The sequence below is a fragment of the Trichosurus vulpecula genome, chromosome 9 (assembly GCF_011100635.1).
Source record: "Trichosurus vulpecula isolate mTriVul1 chromosome 9, mTriVul1.pri, whole genome shotgun sequence".
NCBI lineage: Eukaryota > Metazoa > Chordata > Mammalia > Diprotodontia > Phalangeridae > Trichosurus > Trichosurus vulpecula.
The window spans coordinates 15845390-15861883 of NC_050581.1; the positions used below are offsets into that span (position 1 = coordinate 15845390).

The 16494-nt window shown below is 37.8% G+C and overlaps 1 protein-coding gene across 2 annotated transcripts in view; it reads left to right on the top strand.

Annotated features, from left to right (window-relative positions):
• DDX58 (DExD/H-box helicase 58) overlaps nucleotides 1–16494 on the top strand; it is a 76484-nt gene that overhangs the window by 41819 nt on the left and 18171 nt on the right. For both annotated transcript variants that reach the window (XM_036738156.1, XM_036738157.1), the window contains 5 exons: nucleotides 350–512; nucleotides 4960–5088; nucleotides 7220–7377; nucleotides 13925–14054; nucleotides 15606–15754. In XM_036738156.1, coding sequence (XP_036594051.1) covers nucleotides 350–512; nucleotides 4960–5088; nucleotides 7220–7377; nucleotides 13925–14054; nucleotides 15606–15754 — 729 coding nt within the window. The remainder of the gene's footprint in view (nucleotides 1–349; nucleotides 513–4959; nucleotides 5089–7219; nucleotides 7378–13924; nucleotides 14055–15605; nucleotides 15755–16494) is intronic.

A 16494-nucleotide genomic window follows, 5' to 3' on the forward strand; every position in this document is an offset into this window, starting at 1 on the left:
ATACCTTTCTGCTGTCAGAATTAGATGTTCTTTGCTCTAAATGTCAGGAAAGTAACTTAACTGAGTGAGTGGTTTGTTCGTCAAGTTCTTTTCCTCTTTAAAAAAAAAAGTCAACTGGAGGGAATGGGGTAGATAACATTTTTAGAAGCCTACAGCCTTTTTTTTTGAGGAAGTTGGGGTTAAGTGACTTGTCCAGAGCCACACAGCTAGTAAGTATCTGAAGCTGAATTTGAACTCAGGTCCTCCTTACTTGAGGGCCAGTGCTCTATCCGTTGTGTACCACCCAGCTGCCTCAAAGCTTACTACTTTTCCAAGAAATGTAACTGTTGGAGTAATTGTGTGTTCTCAGGTCATTGGATTGACTGCTTCCGTAGGAGTTGGTGATGCCAAAGATAAGTCTGATACAATAGAACATATTTGTCAGCTCTGTGCCTGTCTTGATGCATCAGTCATATCAACAGTCAAGAAGAATGTGAGTGATTTGGAGCAAGTTGTTTACAAACCAGAAAAAGGCAAGTGAGGTCTAGTCCTTTGGGACTCTTATTTTATTCAGCTGTTAATATTAGGTACTTGACTCTGTTGTATTCATCTATTAACATTAGGTATTCTTCATCCATGCTCCTTAAATGAGTTCAATTCATGGACTTGGAACTTTCATCTCTATTCATCATTGAAGGTCTCTTCCCATTCCTTATAGTAAATCTATTCTCCTCTTGGAGCATCTGTTTTGGTGCTTTCTTTACTCACTAAATGGTAGAAAAACAGCAATGGTGTTGGGCCTATTGATGCCAAAGCCCCTGTTAGAATGTATTCATTGGCCAGTTAGGTGGCGAAGTGGATAGGGCTCCAGCCCTGGAGTTAGGAGGACCTGAGTTCAAATCTGGCCTCAGACACTAGTTATATGACTTTGGGAAAGTCACTTAACCTTGTTTGCTTCTATTCCTCTACAAGTAATCTGGAGAAGAAAATGGCAAACTACTCCAGTATCTTTGCCAAGAAACCTCACAAAGGGGTCACAAAGTGTCAGCCATGACTAATCGACTAAACAACAAGAACAATAAAGCATATTTAGGTGGCTTGGTGGATAGAGTGGCAGACATTAAGGTGAGGAAGACTTGAGTTCAAACTCTACCTTAGACACCTACTACCTGCAGGACCCTGAGCAAATCACTTAAACTCTATTTGACTCAGTTTCCTCATGTACAAAGTGGGGACAATAATAACACCTATCTTTTTTTCTTCCTTTTTTTTAAATTATAAATTTATTGTTTATTTTTAGTTTACAACACTCAGTTCCACTCAGTTTTTTGGGTTCCAAATTTTCTCTCCCTCCCTCTCCTCCCCCCTTCCTCCCCAAGAGGGCATGTAACCCAATGTAGGTTCTACATATACCTTCACGTTGAACTTATTTACATAATAGTCCAGTTGTAAAGAAGAATTATAACCAATGGAATGAATCATGAGAAAGAAGAAATGAAACCAAAAAAAGAAAGAAAAAAAGAGAGCAAATAGTTTGCCTCAATCTGCATTCAGACTCCATAATTCTTCCTCTGGATATGCATCATGAATTTTTGGAGCTGTCTTTGAACCTGTTATTTTACAGTGTTTTATGAGAATTAAATGAGATAATATTTGTAAAGTGCTTTGTAACCTTAAAGCACTATGTAAATATTATTAGTAGTAGTTAATGTGGCATGGGAATGGGTGATGCCAGAGTCAGAAGTCATCCCAGAAGAACAATTAGGCTAAAGCCTAATGGGTTTTGAACGTATCCAAGCCACCAGGGATAATGCCAGGGAGCCACAGAGTGAGATTAAAAAATGTGAATTATTGAAGTCCTTTAGAAATGTAGAGATAAGTCCTATTAGATGATGATGGTTTACAGAAGGAAGGAAATGAGCATTTATTACATGCCTATGTGTCAGGAATTATGCTAAATGCTTCACAAATATTTTTCATTTGATCCTTACAACAACCCAAGGAGATGAGTGATATCCCCAGTTTACATTTGAAGACATTGAGTGACTTGCCCAGGGTGACACAGCTAGTAAGTGTCTGAAACTAGATTTGAACTCAGGTGTTCCTGACTTCAGGCTCTATTTACGGCATCACCAAGCTGACTTGGAGATGCGATGTCATTGGCATGCCATTTACTATGTGACAAGCACTGTTCTAAGCACTTTAGAATTATTATCTCATTTGATCCTCACAACAACCCTGGAAAATAGATACTATTATTTATCCCTATTTTACAGATGACAAAACTGAGACAAAGGTTGTGATTTCCCCAGGGTCATACAGCTAGTAAGTGTTTGAGACCATTTTTGAACTCAGGTCTTTCTGACTCTAGACCTGGTACTCTATCCACTGCTCCACTTATCTGCCTCAGAGGCAGAAGGATGTCATAAGCAGATAGTGTGAATTCCAAATGACAAGAATCAGAGTTTAGTGGCCAGGAAAACACCCTATTTAAAAAAAAAAGCTGATTCCTTTTCCTTTCCTTTCGAATCATGGAGAACAGAAAATGAGGCTTACATGGGAAATCAATGTGGGGAATACAGTGTCAGCTGGAGAGAGCCAGATATCTGCTAGAGCTAGAGAGAAGCAGTGAGAATGAGCTTTAGAAAAAATGGGACTTTACCTGCAGTCTAGAGAAGAGGATGTGGGATTGAGTGATAGGAAGTGGGATAAATTGGCATAAAAGATAGAAAGAATTAAGATATTTGGGTTGAGTCAACAAGTATGCTATATTCAAATTAGTTGAAAGAACTGAGGTATTTGACCTGAAGAAGAAAAAAACTTAAATGTTGATTTAAAAATTTGGAAAAGGATCTTCAGGTTATTTGAAGGACTTACGGGGAAGAGGCATATTTTTTTCTGTTTGGTCCCAGAAAGAAAAAAAGTGAAAGCAGTATGTACAAGTTGCAAGAAGGTATATTTAGACTATATGTAAGGAAAAAATACTTAGCATTTAGGGCTCCCCATGCCATGGGGCATCTCTGGAGGTATGGAGGGTTCTGTGTCCCTTGATGCTATGACTAAATGACCACTTCTCAGGTATATTGGAGAGGGGATCTTTTTCAGGTATGGATTGAACTAAGTGGCTTCTCCAGACTGTTCCAACTCTGAATTTACCCCTGTGATTCTTTATAAGTAAGCTCCTTGAGGGCAAAACACCTGTTATTTTTACTCTTTTATCCCCAGCTCTTAACACAGTGCCTTGCATATATGGTAGAGAGTGGAAGGATGTTTGTTGAATTTGGTATATCCACAGATTTTTAGTGGGGTTGTGACAGGGGCTGTAGGAGGTACAGAAATATATAACACCATCAATACACTTGAAATTGTACTCATTGAAGAAGCAAAATAATACCCATAAGATAATTAGATAATAAGATAAATAAGATAATTAGAAACAATTTAGCCCTTGATTGGACCCTATTGCGCTTAGAGAACAGGAAGAATTAAACAGACTGGATTAGTCAGGAAAGGCGTTATGGTGGAGATGATACCAGAATAGAACCTTGAAGGATGGTGTAGAGTTTTAAAGAGGATGAGGTAGGGGGCAGTGGAACGACCACACTTGAATTCTTCCACCACAGGACCCATTACACATACAATATGGACAAAGGCACAAAGGGGCCCAAGCATACAGAAGAGACCCACCTGACTGTAACAGAGAGGATGTTTATTGAGTAGGAGGGAAATAAAGTTGGAATAATAGTGTGTGTGTAGATTAGAGTGGACCTTCAAAGCCAGGCAGGCAGATTTTTGAGTATGTATAATGTTTTTTCTCTTGGTACCCTTATCACATATATGCACATATATATACATACACTTTTATACACACACACACACACACAGCCCCAGCCTTTTCCCTAAGTTTCAGTTTGACTTCACAAACTATTTGGAAATTTCACATTGGAACACCCATAGACATCTCAAACTCCATGTCCTGAATTTGACTTAGTATCTTTCTTCCTAGATTTCATCCTCTTCCAAACTTGACAATTTCTGTTGAAGGCACCACCATCCTTTCATGCTCTCGAGTTCATAATCTTGGCATCATTCTGGACTCCTCACTCTTCCTCACCCCACATGCCCAGTCAGTTGCAAAATCTTGCTATTTCTCCTATCACATTTCCCCATCTGATTTCTCTACTTATATAGCTATCACATTAGTTCAGTCTGTCTTCACACCTTGCCTAGAGTATTATAGTAACTACCAAAGTAATACATATAATTATATATGTATATAATTATATATAATTATCCTCATATAGATTTGGCCATGTGACTTCCCTGCTATTGTAGAGACTTTCTATTGCCTCTGCAATAAAATACAAGCCTATTCCCAGCCAATCTTTCTGTCTTCACTGGATATTCCTTCTTGATTCCTATCCTCTATGTGCCAGCCTACCTGGCCTTCTTCTTCATGTTCCCCCCACACAACAATCCATTTCCTGTCTCTGTGACTTTTCACTGGCCATTCCACATACCTAGAGTGTATTCCCTCCTTACTTTCACCTCATAGAAGCACTCTATTCCTTTAAGATGGAGTTCAGGCTTCTGTGTGAAGCCTTTCCTGATTCCTTCCCTACCCCAACTGCAGGTACCCTCCCAACCTGGAGTAAGTTGTATCGACATACTTTGTATACATATTTATTCACTTTATGCTTGTGCTTTATACACTTATACATATAATTGTCTCTTCTTAATGAGTAAGTATAATTTCACTTTTTGTATGTATGAATATCCCTAGTACTTAATGTGGTGCCTGGCAGATAGGTGCTTAATAAATGCTTACTGATTGGTCAGTGACATAGACTGAGATATATGTATACCTATTTAGAGGAACGGAGGTATGTGGAAGTTACATGATTTGCATAAAGGTGTGTAACATGATTGGAACTAATGCTTTCTAAACAGGCTAAGCTTATTCTTTTCTCATGATTCTAGTGTTCAGGAAAGTTGAACCAAAGCCTGTCAACAAATTTAAATTTGTGATTTCTAAGCTGATGGAAGAGACAGAGAATCTGATAGAAAAGACTTTTAAAGGATTTGGTCTAACCCCAGAATATCAACTAGGTGAGTGAATGTCTTAAATTCCCCCTCCAGCACACACATACATGTTTAAGTATAACCTACTTATGTAATTTTTGTGCTGTATCATTCATTGTTCATAGCTGGTAAACCTATAGTCAATTCTAAGTGGTCCAATTTTCTAGATAAAGTTATCCAGATACTTCATATTTCTCTGTTTTTCCTTCAAAGCTAACATCTTCACCAGTACCTTTGATCCCATCTTTCCTCTCCCTCTCATAGGATCTTAGATTTAGAGATGGAAGGAGACTTAAAGCTCATCTGGTTCAACCCACTCAAATGAGAAAACTGAGGTTAAATAGCTTATCTGTGGTCACACCAATAGTAACTGTCAGAACTATCAGAAACTAGGTTTTCTTATCTCCAAGTCCACTACTCTTCAGGCTTCCCTGCACACGGACCATTGTCTGGCACTTACCTAGCTTTATTACCTACTCCTCTCCTACTTATAGAAGCATCAATTACAGAGCTGGGAAGGACCATAAATCCCTACAGCTAGGGAATCCTTTATACCAGTCAAACTGGTCTAACTTGTCTTCAGAAAGCACAACTGGCATGTTTTCCTGCTTTTGCTCTTCATACTTCCTCTAACTGTAGTGTCCCAATGCCCACCCACCCCCAAACCATGTCCAGCTATTAAAATCTTAGCCTTTGATCTGGGTCTTGTAGAGAAATTGTCCTTCCTCTCCTTTCCCCCACTGCTAAGCTTTTCTTGATTCTCTACAGTTAGAAGCAAGAATAGTATCTATCTGTCCCTCCTCTGGATTTCCATTAACACTTAATTTTCTTTTTGTTCCCTTTTGTTTGCATGTCATTCATTATCAACTATATCCCTCCCCTCTCCCCTGCCCACTGAGTCATCTCTAGCAAAGAATAAAAAAAGCTGCAAGTGATTCAATAAATCTAACCAACGCATCATTGAGGTTTGATAGCATTCAGTTCCTTTTGTTGTTCTTTCTATTTATATTGTTGTAATCATTGTACAATATTATTTTCCTGATTCTGTTGATTTATGTCAGCCTTATATGTCTTTCCATACTTCTCTGAATTCTTCACATTCCTTATTTGTTATGGCAATTGATACTCTGTTACATTCATGTAACAAAACTTATTTGGATATTTTCCACAAAGAGTGCTGTTATGAATGTTTTGGTATGTATAGGGACTTTCTTTTGGGCATAGGTCTCATAGGAGCAGAGCATTTAAAAATAATTAATTTGTGTTGTGATGCTTCCAAACACATCCAAACAAATGCATCTATAATGTACATGCCTTAAAAATCATATTTAAGCAAAACTACCTAATAATGTGATTACAAATAATAGCAACTTGTCACTTTACATTTGCTTAGTTGTTGACTGCTAAAAGAAAGGAAGTATTGGTGCTTTAACTTTAATAGTATGCTGCCATCATTATCTGTTAACTCTCTTGACCAGAGTTTTGCTGCCTCTTAGCCAATGCTGTTTTCTACACTGCTCAAGTGACACATCATATATTACATTATTTTGTAATTATTTGTATATAGTCATACCTTGGACTAGGGGTAGGCAAAGCAGAATAATCTGAAGCTAGGAGGGACCTTAAAGATCATCCACTCCAAGCCTTCATTTTAGGATGGAAGAAACTAAAGTCTCTAACACTGAAGATTACCCAGAGAGTAATTAAGAGAGCAGTTGATTTGAACACAAATTTTATGATTCCAACAAAATAAAACAAAACAAAACCACACTTTGGTGTTTTTTTTACTACAACATTTCTTATTACCTGACTGTTATCTTACTCCCCTCCCTTTGAGGACTAAATCAGCCATTTTTTTTAAAAAAAAAAGCATGTTAAATATTTTCCCTCCATAGTGTTGGTTGTTAGCAGAAAATACCTCTGAAGTCAAAGCATTTCATAAGATCAGTGATTTATAATTGGGTGAATCTTAGGTTACCTAGTCCAGCTCTCATTTTAAATATGAGGAAAGTGATGCACGGAGAAAGGAAATGAGTTGCTCCTAATCACAGGCTAGTCTTAGTGCCCCATTGGCTAAAATTTAAGGGAAGTAGAACTGGAAGCAAGGTTGGTTTGGCAATTCAAGAACAGTGCTAAACTATGTTTGTTTGGTTTCCAGAGAATTTATCTAAAATTCAGAATAGAGTCTTTGGAACTCAGAAATATGAACAGTGGATCATTGATGTTCACAAAAAGTGCATGCTTTTGCAAATGGAGGACAAAACTAAAGAAAGAAGGATTTGTAAAGAGCTTTTTCTATATACTTCACATTTACGGGTAAGTGCCTTATTTGTCATAGTTTTGCTGGGTGAAGCTATCACTAAGCTTACAATGTAGACTGACTTTGTGCCCTGATTCCCAGCGACCTCCAAAGAAAGTTTGTAGGAGGTGAGGGGATCATGCTTACACTGGGGCTATTCAGAGAGTAGCGTAAGCTAGGCCTCTTGGGTTTCCTTTGGCGTAGAAACAGAAGCTGATAGGCAGAAGTTGTCTTTTAGGGTTATCATACGTACATGGTTCTAGAGCTGCAAGGTATCTCTGAGGCCAATCTGTTTATTTTACAGATTAGGAAACTGAGGCCCAAGGAGATTAAGTGACTTGCCCAAAGTCACACAGGTAGTAAGCATCAGAGGTGGGATTCAAATCCACATCCTCTGATTCTAGAGCCAGTCCTCTTTCTACTGTACCATGTTGCCTGGTCATTGTGGCCTTTTCTGGAATCTTAGACTTTATTTTATTGTACTTGATTCTCTCCTTCCATTCTGTTCCCTGATTTCATTCTTTTCATCTTCAATATTCATATTTTATAATGTCTATAGTAGCTTTAAATGGAATTTCTCTTTCTCTCTCTTGTTGTTGGGCTTTGTTAGTAATATATGAAAATGCTAATGATTTATGTGGGTTTATTTTATATCTTGCAACTTTGCTAAACTTTGCTTATTAGTTCAAGTAGTTTTTTATTTGGCTCTGTAGGATTCTCTAAGTGTACCATCATATCATCTGCAAAGAGTGATAGCTTTGTTCCTTCTTTGCCTGTTCCAATTCCTTTAATTTTTTTCTTCTCTTATTGCTAAAGCTAACATTTCTAGCCCAGTACTGAATGACAGTGGTGATAATAGACATCCTTGTTTCATCCCCGATCTTATTGGAAGTGCTTCTAGTTTATCCCTGTTACATATAATGCTTGCTGATGGCTTTAGATAGATGCTACTTATCATTTTAAGGAAGACTCCATTTATTCCTATGCTCTCTAATGTTTTTAATAGGAATGGGTGTTGTGTTTTGTCAAAAGCATTTTCTGCATCTATTAAGATAATATGATTTCTATTAGTTTTGTTGTTGATATGGTCAGTTATGCTGATAATTTTCCTAACAATGAACCAGCCCTGTATTTCTGGTATAAATCCTAACTGGTCATAGTGTGATAAGTAGCTGTAATCTCTTTGCTGATATTCTGTTTAAAATTTCTGTATCTATATTCATTAGGGAATTTGGTCTATAATTTTCTTTGTCTGTTTTTACTCTTCCCAGTTTAGGTATCAGCACCATATTTGTATCATAAAAAGAATTTGGTAGGATTCATGCTTAGCTTGTTTTCTCAAATAGTTCTCAAATAGTACTGAAGTTAATTGTTCTTTAAATGTTTGATAGAATTCACTTGTAAATCTATCTGGCCCTGGAGAATTTTTCTAAGAAGTTCATTGATGACTTGTTGGATTTCTTTTTCTGAAATGGGGTCATTTAAGTATTTTATTTCCTCTTCTGTCAATCTGACCAATTTATGTTTTTGTAAATATTCATCCAGTTCACTAAGATTGTCAAATTTATTGGCATATAGTTGTGTAAAACAGCTCTGAATTATTGTTTTAACTTCCTCTTCATTGGTGGTGAACTAACCCTTTTCATTTTTGATGCTGGTACTTTGGTTTTCTTCTTTTTTAATCAAATTAACCAAAGGTTTATCTATTTTATTGTTTTTTTTTTTCATAAAACCAGTTCTTAGTTTTATTTATTAGTTCAATAGTTTTCTTACTTTCAGTTTTATTAATCTCACTTTGGTTTTCAGAATTTCCAATTTGGTATTTAATTGGGGATTTTTAATTTGTTCTTTTTCTAGCTTTTTTAGTTGCATGCCTAATTCATTGATCTCCTCTTTCTCTATTTTATTCATGCAAGCATTCAGAGATATAAAATTTGCCTTAAGAACTGCTTTGGCTGCATCCCATAAGTTTTGGTATGTCGTCTCGTTATTGTCATTCTCTTGGATGAAGTTATTGACCGTTTCTATGATTTGTTGTTTGACCCATTCATTCTTTAGGATTGGATTATTCAGTTTCCAATTAATTTTTAGTTTATCTTTCCATGGCCCTTTATTACATGTAATTTTTATTATATCATGATCTGAAAACGATGCATTAACTATTTCCACCTTTCTGCATTCGATTGTGAGGCTTTTATGCCCTAAAACATGGTCAATTTTTGTTTGATGCCATGTACCTCTGAGAAAAAGGCATATTCCTTTCTATCCCTATTCAATTTTCTCTAGAGCTCTACCATATCTAACTTTTCTAAAATTCTATTCACCTTAACATCTTTCTTGTTTATTTTGTGGTTAGATTTATCTAGTTCTCACAGGGTTTCGTTGAGGTCCTCCACTAGAATAGTTTTGCCATCTCTTTCTTCCTGTCACTCATTTCACTTCTCCTCTAAGATTTTAGATGCTGTACCACTTGGTGCATATATGTTTAGTAATGATATTATTTCATTGTCTATGGTACCTTTTAGCGGGATGTAGTTTCCTTTCTTCCGTCTTTTAATTAAATCTATTTTTGCTTTTGCTTTGTCTGAGGTCAGGATTGCTGCTCCTGCTTTTTTTACTTCAGCTGAAGTATGCTATATTCTACTCTAGCCTTTTGCCTTTACTCTGTGTGTATCCCTCTGCTTCAAATGTGTTTCTTGTAAGCAACATATTGTAGGATTATGGCTTTTAATCTACTCTGCTATTTGCTTCTGTTTTATGGGAGAGTTCATCCCATTCACAGTTATGATTACCAACTGTGTCTTTCCCTTCATCCTGTTTGCCTCCCTGTTTATGTTTTTCTTCCTCCTTTTTCCCTTTCCCTCTTCATCAGTGTTTTGCTTTGAACACCACCTCCGTCAATCTGCCCTCCCTTCCATCAGCCCCTTCACTTTTCTTTCCCTTTTCCTCTACTACTTCTTCACTCCCTTCTATCCACCTTTCCCTTTTCTTTCCCCTTTCCCCTCCTACTTCCTATAAGGTAAGTTAGATTTCTATAACTGAGTATGTTATTCCCTCTTTGAGCCAAATTTGATGAGAGTAAGGTTTAGACAATTCTCATTTCCCTCCCTTCTTTCCCTCTATTCTAATAGGTCTTTGAGTCTGTTCATGTGATATAATTTACCCTTTTCTGCCTCTTTTCCTCTTCTCCCACTTTCCCCTTTTCACCTCTTAATTAGATTTTTTATCATCTCATCAAAGTCAGCTTATGCCCATGACCCTCTCTAAACGTCATAATAAAGATACAGTTCTCAAGAGTTACAAGTATCATCTTCCCTTGTAGAGATGTAAACAGCTTGCCCTTATTGAATAACTTTTTTTTTCTTTCCTGTTTACCTTTTTATGCCTCTCTTAAGTCTTGTATTTGAAGATCAAATTTTCTGTTGAGCTCTTGTCTTTTCATCAGGAAGGTTTGGAAGTCCCCTATTTCACTGAATGTCCATTTCCTCCCCTGAAAGATTATGCTCAATGTTGCTGGGTAGTTGATTTTTGGTTGTAATCCAAGCTCCTTTGTCTTACAGAATATCATATTCCTGTTCCTCTGATCTTTTAATGTAGAAGCTGCAAGGTAATCCTGACTGTGGTTCCATAATATTTAAATTGTTTCTTTCTGGCTGCTTGCAGTATTTTCTCCTTGTCCCAGTAATTCTGGAATTTGGCTACAATGTTCCTTGGTGTTTTCAATTTGGGATCTCTTTCATGAGGTGATAGGTGGAGTCTTTCAATGACTATTTTACCTTTTGGTTCTAGGACCTCAGGGCAGCTTTCCTTGATAATTTCTTGAAATATGCTATCCAGGCTCTTTTTTTGATCATGGCTTTCAGGTAGACCAATAATTCATAAATTATCTCTCCTGGACCTATATTCCAGGTCACTTGTTTTTCCAACGAGGTATTTTATGTTTTCTTCTATTTTTTCATATCTTTGATTTTGTTTGACTTGTTCTTGATGTCTCATAGAGTCATTAGCTTCCACTTGCCCAATTCTAATTTTTAATGAATTGTTTTCTTCAGTTAGCTTTTGTGCCTCCTTTTCCATATGGCCAATTCTACTTTTTAAGGAGGTCTTCTCTTCAGTGTACTTTTCCCCCCATTTTTAAGGAATTGTTTTCTATAGTCAATTTTTGTCCTTCATGTTCCAAGCTGTTGATTCTCTCTTGCATACCTCTCATTTCTTTTCCCAATTTTTCTTCTGCCTCTCTTATTTGACTTTTAAAATCCTTCTTGAGCTCTTCCAAGAAGCTTTTTTGGGCTTGAGACCAGTTCATATTCTCCTTTAAGGTTTCAGATGTGGGTATATTGACAAATGTTGTCCTCTTCTGAATTTGTGTTTTGACCTTCTCTGTCCCCATAGAAAGAATTTGTGGTCATTGTCTGTTTCTGCTTTTCCTCTTGATGTGTGCCTATTTCCTGGCTTTTAAGGTTGAGTTCTCCTGCTAGAGCACAAGGGGCACTGTCCCAAGCTTCTTATGCTGGACACCAAGGACCTTGTTACTTTCTTTGTGTGCTGGGGCCTCAGGTGCTGGGAGCTTGGGGCTGTAGGAGTCTGACAGCTTATCTGGTGCTGAACTGGGGTCCTGGTGGTTGTGGCTGGCATGCACTGAGGCCAGGTGGGGTTTTTCTGCATTTCCCTGGGGCTACCCTGAAGCTCTTGGGGTGGAGGTTCGGGGGTCTGGCCCCTGAAGGATGCACAGGGAGGTTTGGCTGCTGGAGGATGCCTGCCTGCCAGCACTTGTGGTGGTTCTCTGAGCTGGAGTCTGCTGGTTCCCCTGGAGTTCTTCATCTTCCTCTGGTTTGCTGAGGTGGGGCTTGCTACTGGCTTACTTGGATGCCCCCTGCTCCCTTTCTACCATAGCAAGAGGGACCTTTCCCATTAATTCCCCTAGTCTGCCAGTCTAAAAAACTGCTGCACCCTGTCCTTTTCCTGGCTCTGATATTCCAGGATTTTTCCTAGACTGATATTTTCTGGATTTTTAAAGGTCAGTAAGGGAAAATGAGAGCAATTTACTTCTTACTCCACCATCACGGCTCCTGGAAGTCTAACTCTCCCCTTTTATTCTTATATATTTTTTCATCATTTCTCTAAATATTCTAGATCTTTTATTCTTCCAAATGTATTATTATTCTTTTATCTCACTCTGTAAAGTTTCCCATCAGTAATTCAATTGGTATAACACTAATTATGAAAATTAATTTTGGTAGTATTGTCATTTTTATGATATTAGCACAGTGAGGTCTCTATTTCTAGTGATGCAGAAAGGAGGGGGAATCTTATACCTTTGTGGGATTCATCAGTCAATCAGGCTTGGGTCTTTTATCTTATTGGAATAGCAGTTGCCAATTATAGGAATAAGTTGATGAACTCTGATGTAGCATGTGGACCCTGACAGCAGGCAAAAAGCTGGCGTCCAACCTGCCTCCCTGAATGACACTAGATGGAGTGATGTTAGGGACTTGGTGGCTGATCTTGCCTTTAAAAGGAAGAGGTCCCATGTACTCCTTACCCAATCTGGACTCTATCATGAGAAATGTCAGTGCCATCCATACCACCTACCTTGACTTCCATTCCTTTAGATTCAGTTCAACAAATATTTATTCGGCCTCAGCTGTATGTAGAGCTTAACTTCAGCTTGTCTTTAACATTCCCTCTCCCCTTCCTTGTGCCAGTCTCTAGCTTTGAATCATCCATATCTGCCTTCTCCAGCCATACTCCAAATTCAAAGAATGCTGATAGAAGCAGACTTACACAAATTTGATCACTACTATTTTTATTGTGTAATTTTACCTGGACTTTTGTAGTGTTTTAGAACTGCAAAGGTCCAGGGATTCTTAACCTGGAGTTCATGGACTCCTAGGAGGACTGTGGATAAATTTTAGAGGGTCCATGAACTTAAGTGGCTGAAAAATTTGCATTTTTATTTTCATTAATCTCTAGATGAAATCTATCATTTCCTTCAATTATGAATATAGGCAACAAACCATACTTTTGAGAAGATAGGCATATATACTCTATACTACCAAAGGAGTCATTTTACTCTTCTGTAAAATCAGTGGTTGGACAAGATCATTATTTCTTATGGAATAATAATATTCTGTCACATCCATGTACCATGCTTTACTTAGCCACTCCCCAACCAATGTAAATCCAGTTTGTTTCTAGTTCTTGGCTATCACAAAAAGTGCTGCTATAAATATTTTGGTATATATGAGAGCTATCTTTGACCTTCCATCAATAGGATCTCAGGGTCAAAATGCAGGCACATTTTGGTCATTTAATTAATATAATTTCCAAAGGCTCTCCAGAATGGTTGGACCAGTTCACCATTTCATAAACCACACAAATGGTTGGCATTGGACCAATTCATCACTTCAAAAAACCACATGAATATGCCTGTTTTTTTTACATTGCCTTTCCAGGATTTATTCCTATCTTCACCAGTTTGCTGGGTTGTGAGTTGAAACCTCAAGTTGTTTTGACTTATATCTATCTTATTCTTAACGATTCCTCATCTTTATTTCTAAATAGAAATACAATGATGCCCTCATCATCAGTGAAGATGCTCGGATCCAAGATGCTGTGAGATACTTGAAAGAATTCTTCAGAGAAGCAGAATCTTTTGATGAGACTGAGCAGTACCTCACTCATCGGTTTGAAGGTATGTGATGCTGGTGGGGAAGAACATTGATGGAAAAGTCTTGGGACCTCTGCTCTACAGTGTCCCATTTCCAAATGCCATATTAAGTCATCAATGTATCTGACACATAAAATTGGTGGCAAAAGGAAATATTGCAGAGTGGTTAGAGATTTGGTCTCAGAGTCAATAAGATCTGGATTCAAGGCCTGTATTATGTAACCCTGGAAAAATCAATGAACCTCTAAATGCTCTCAGACAACTCTCTAAGATTAAAAATTACAGAGCCGGTGCTGATCTGCATTGGTAGAAGGAATTTTCTCTCTGAAAATTTCTTTCTTCAGTGTAATGTTAGGTTTGGACAAAAAAAAAACAACCAAAAGACAACAAAACCCACACCTTCGTTGGCAGTGGTCAGTGAGGTATTACTAGGGTTAATAAAATAATGAAAATGCAAGAAAGAATTAGAAGATGCCTAGTGAACATTTCAACTCATAGTGAAATAGTAGCAGATTATAGAAATAATTCCTTGCCAAAGGTGAGTTGTAAGATATATTGCTTGAGTCACTTAATATGTTGAGGATATTTAAATACAAGGATATAATATTATCAAAGAAAAGTGAAAATGGTCTCTATGTACAAAAATATTTACAGTAGTTCTTTTCGTGGTGGCAAGGAATTGGAAATTGAGGGGATGTCCATCAATTGGGGAAAGGCTGAACAAGTTGTGGTATGTGATTATTATGGTATACCATTGAGCTATAAGAAATGATGAGCAGGATGGTTTCAGAAAAACCTGAGAAGACATATGAACTGATGCAAGGTGAAGTGAGCAGAACCAGAACACTGCACAGAGTGACAGCAACATAGTAATGATGATCAACTATGAAAGACTTAGCTACTCCGATCAAGACAATGATTCAAGACAGTTCCAAAAAACCCATCATAAAAAATGCTCTGTACCTCCAGAGAGAGAGAGAGAACTGATGAATTGAGTGAAGATTAAAGCATACTTTCTCTATTTTATTTTTCTTGCTCTTTATAGTCTTTTATATGCAACATAGGCTATACAGAAATATTTTGCATGAAAAAAGGATTTTTTAGCAGTAGTAGCTGCTAGCATTTATATAGCATTGTGAGGTTTGCAAAGCACTTTACAAATATCTTGTTTTATCCTTAAAACAACTGTGAGAGGTAGATGCTATCAATATTCTCATTTTAAATATGAGAAAACTGGGGCAGACAGGTTTAAGTCATTTGCCTAAGGTCAAACTGGTCTGGCACTGCATTTGAATTCTTTCCTCCTGACTATGAGGTCCCACCATGCCACCAAGCTCCCTAAAGACATACTGAACTCAGTTAATCCAGCAGAGGAAATAGTCTTCGCATGTTGGGCTTGTTTTATATAGTGCTCTTCAGAGGGCCTTCAGATTCCTTAGCTGCACTAAACCCTGGCCAGAGATTGAGAGGGCCATCTCTTGAGCTACATCTATTAGAGTATGTTCTAATTACTGAAGATTCTAAGAAGACGTTAATAAAAAAAATGTATCTCTCCCCTCCCCCTTTTTTTCCCAGAAAAGGTTCAGGAACTGGAATATATTTCCACAGATCCAAGCAATGAGAATCTCAAACTGGATGAGCTTACTTTCATCTTGGAAGAACAATATCACCAAAACCCAGAGACCCAGACCATTTTCTTTGTGAAGACAAGAGCTCTGGCAGATGTAAGCCATCTTTCTCCAAACTTTGTAAAGGAAAACTCTGGGAGTAGAAAGAACAGTTGATGTGGAGTCAGAATATCTGGGTTCTAATGGTTCTGCCATTTACTACCCGTGTAACCTTGGGCAATGTCAGGTCTCCTTTGTGGGTCTCAGTTTCCTCGAGTATAAAATGAGGGGGCTAGAGTAGCTGGCAACTAGGTGGTTGCAGTGGATAGAGCACCAGGCCTGAAATCAGGAGGACTCATCTTCCTGAGTTCAAATCTGGCCTCAGACAGTTACATGTTTTGTGATCCTGGACAAGTCACTTAACCCTGTTTGCCTTTGTTTCCTCATCTGTAAAATGAGCTGGAGAAGGAAATAGCAAGCCACTACAGTATCTTTGCCAAGAAAATCCCAAATGAGGTCACAAAGAGTTGGTCACAAAGAGTTGGTCACAAAGAGTTGGACATGACTGAATAACAAAGAGTAGCTGACCTCAGGGGCAGCTAGATGGTGCAGTAGATAGAGCACCAGCCCTGGAGTCAGGAGGAGCTAAGTTCAAATCTGGCCTCAGACACTTGATACTTACTAGCTGTGTGACCCTGGGCAAGTCACTTAACCCCAATTGCCTTGCAAAAAAATAAAAACAAGAGTAGCCTATTTCTTGAGTCTATTACAGGTCTGAATCTGTGATCCTATCTATAAGATGGACCAAGAATATTCATTATTTGGTATTCTATGAAGTAGTCAGGAAAAATAAAAGA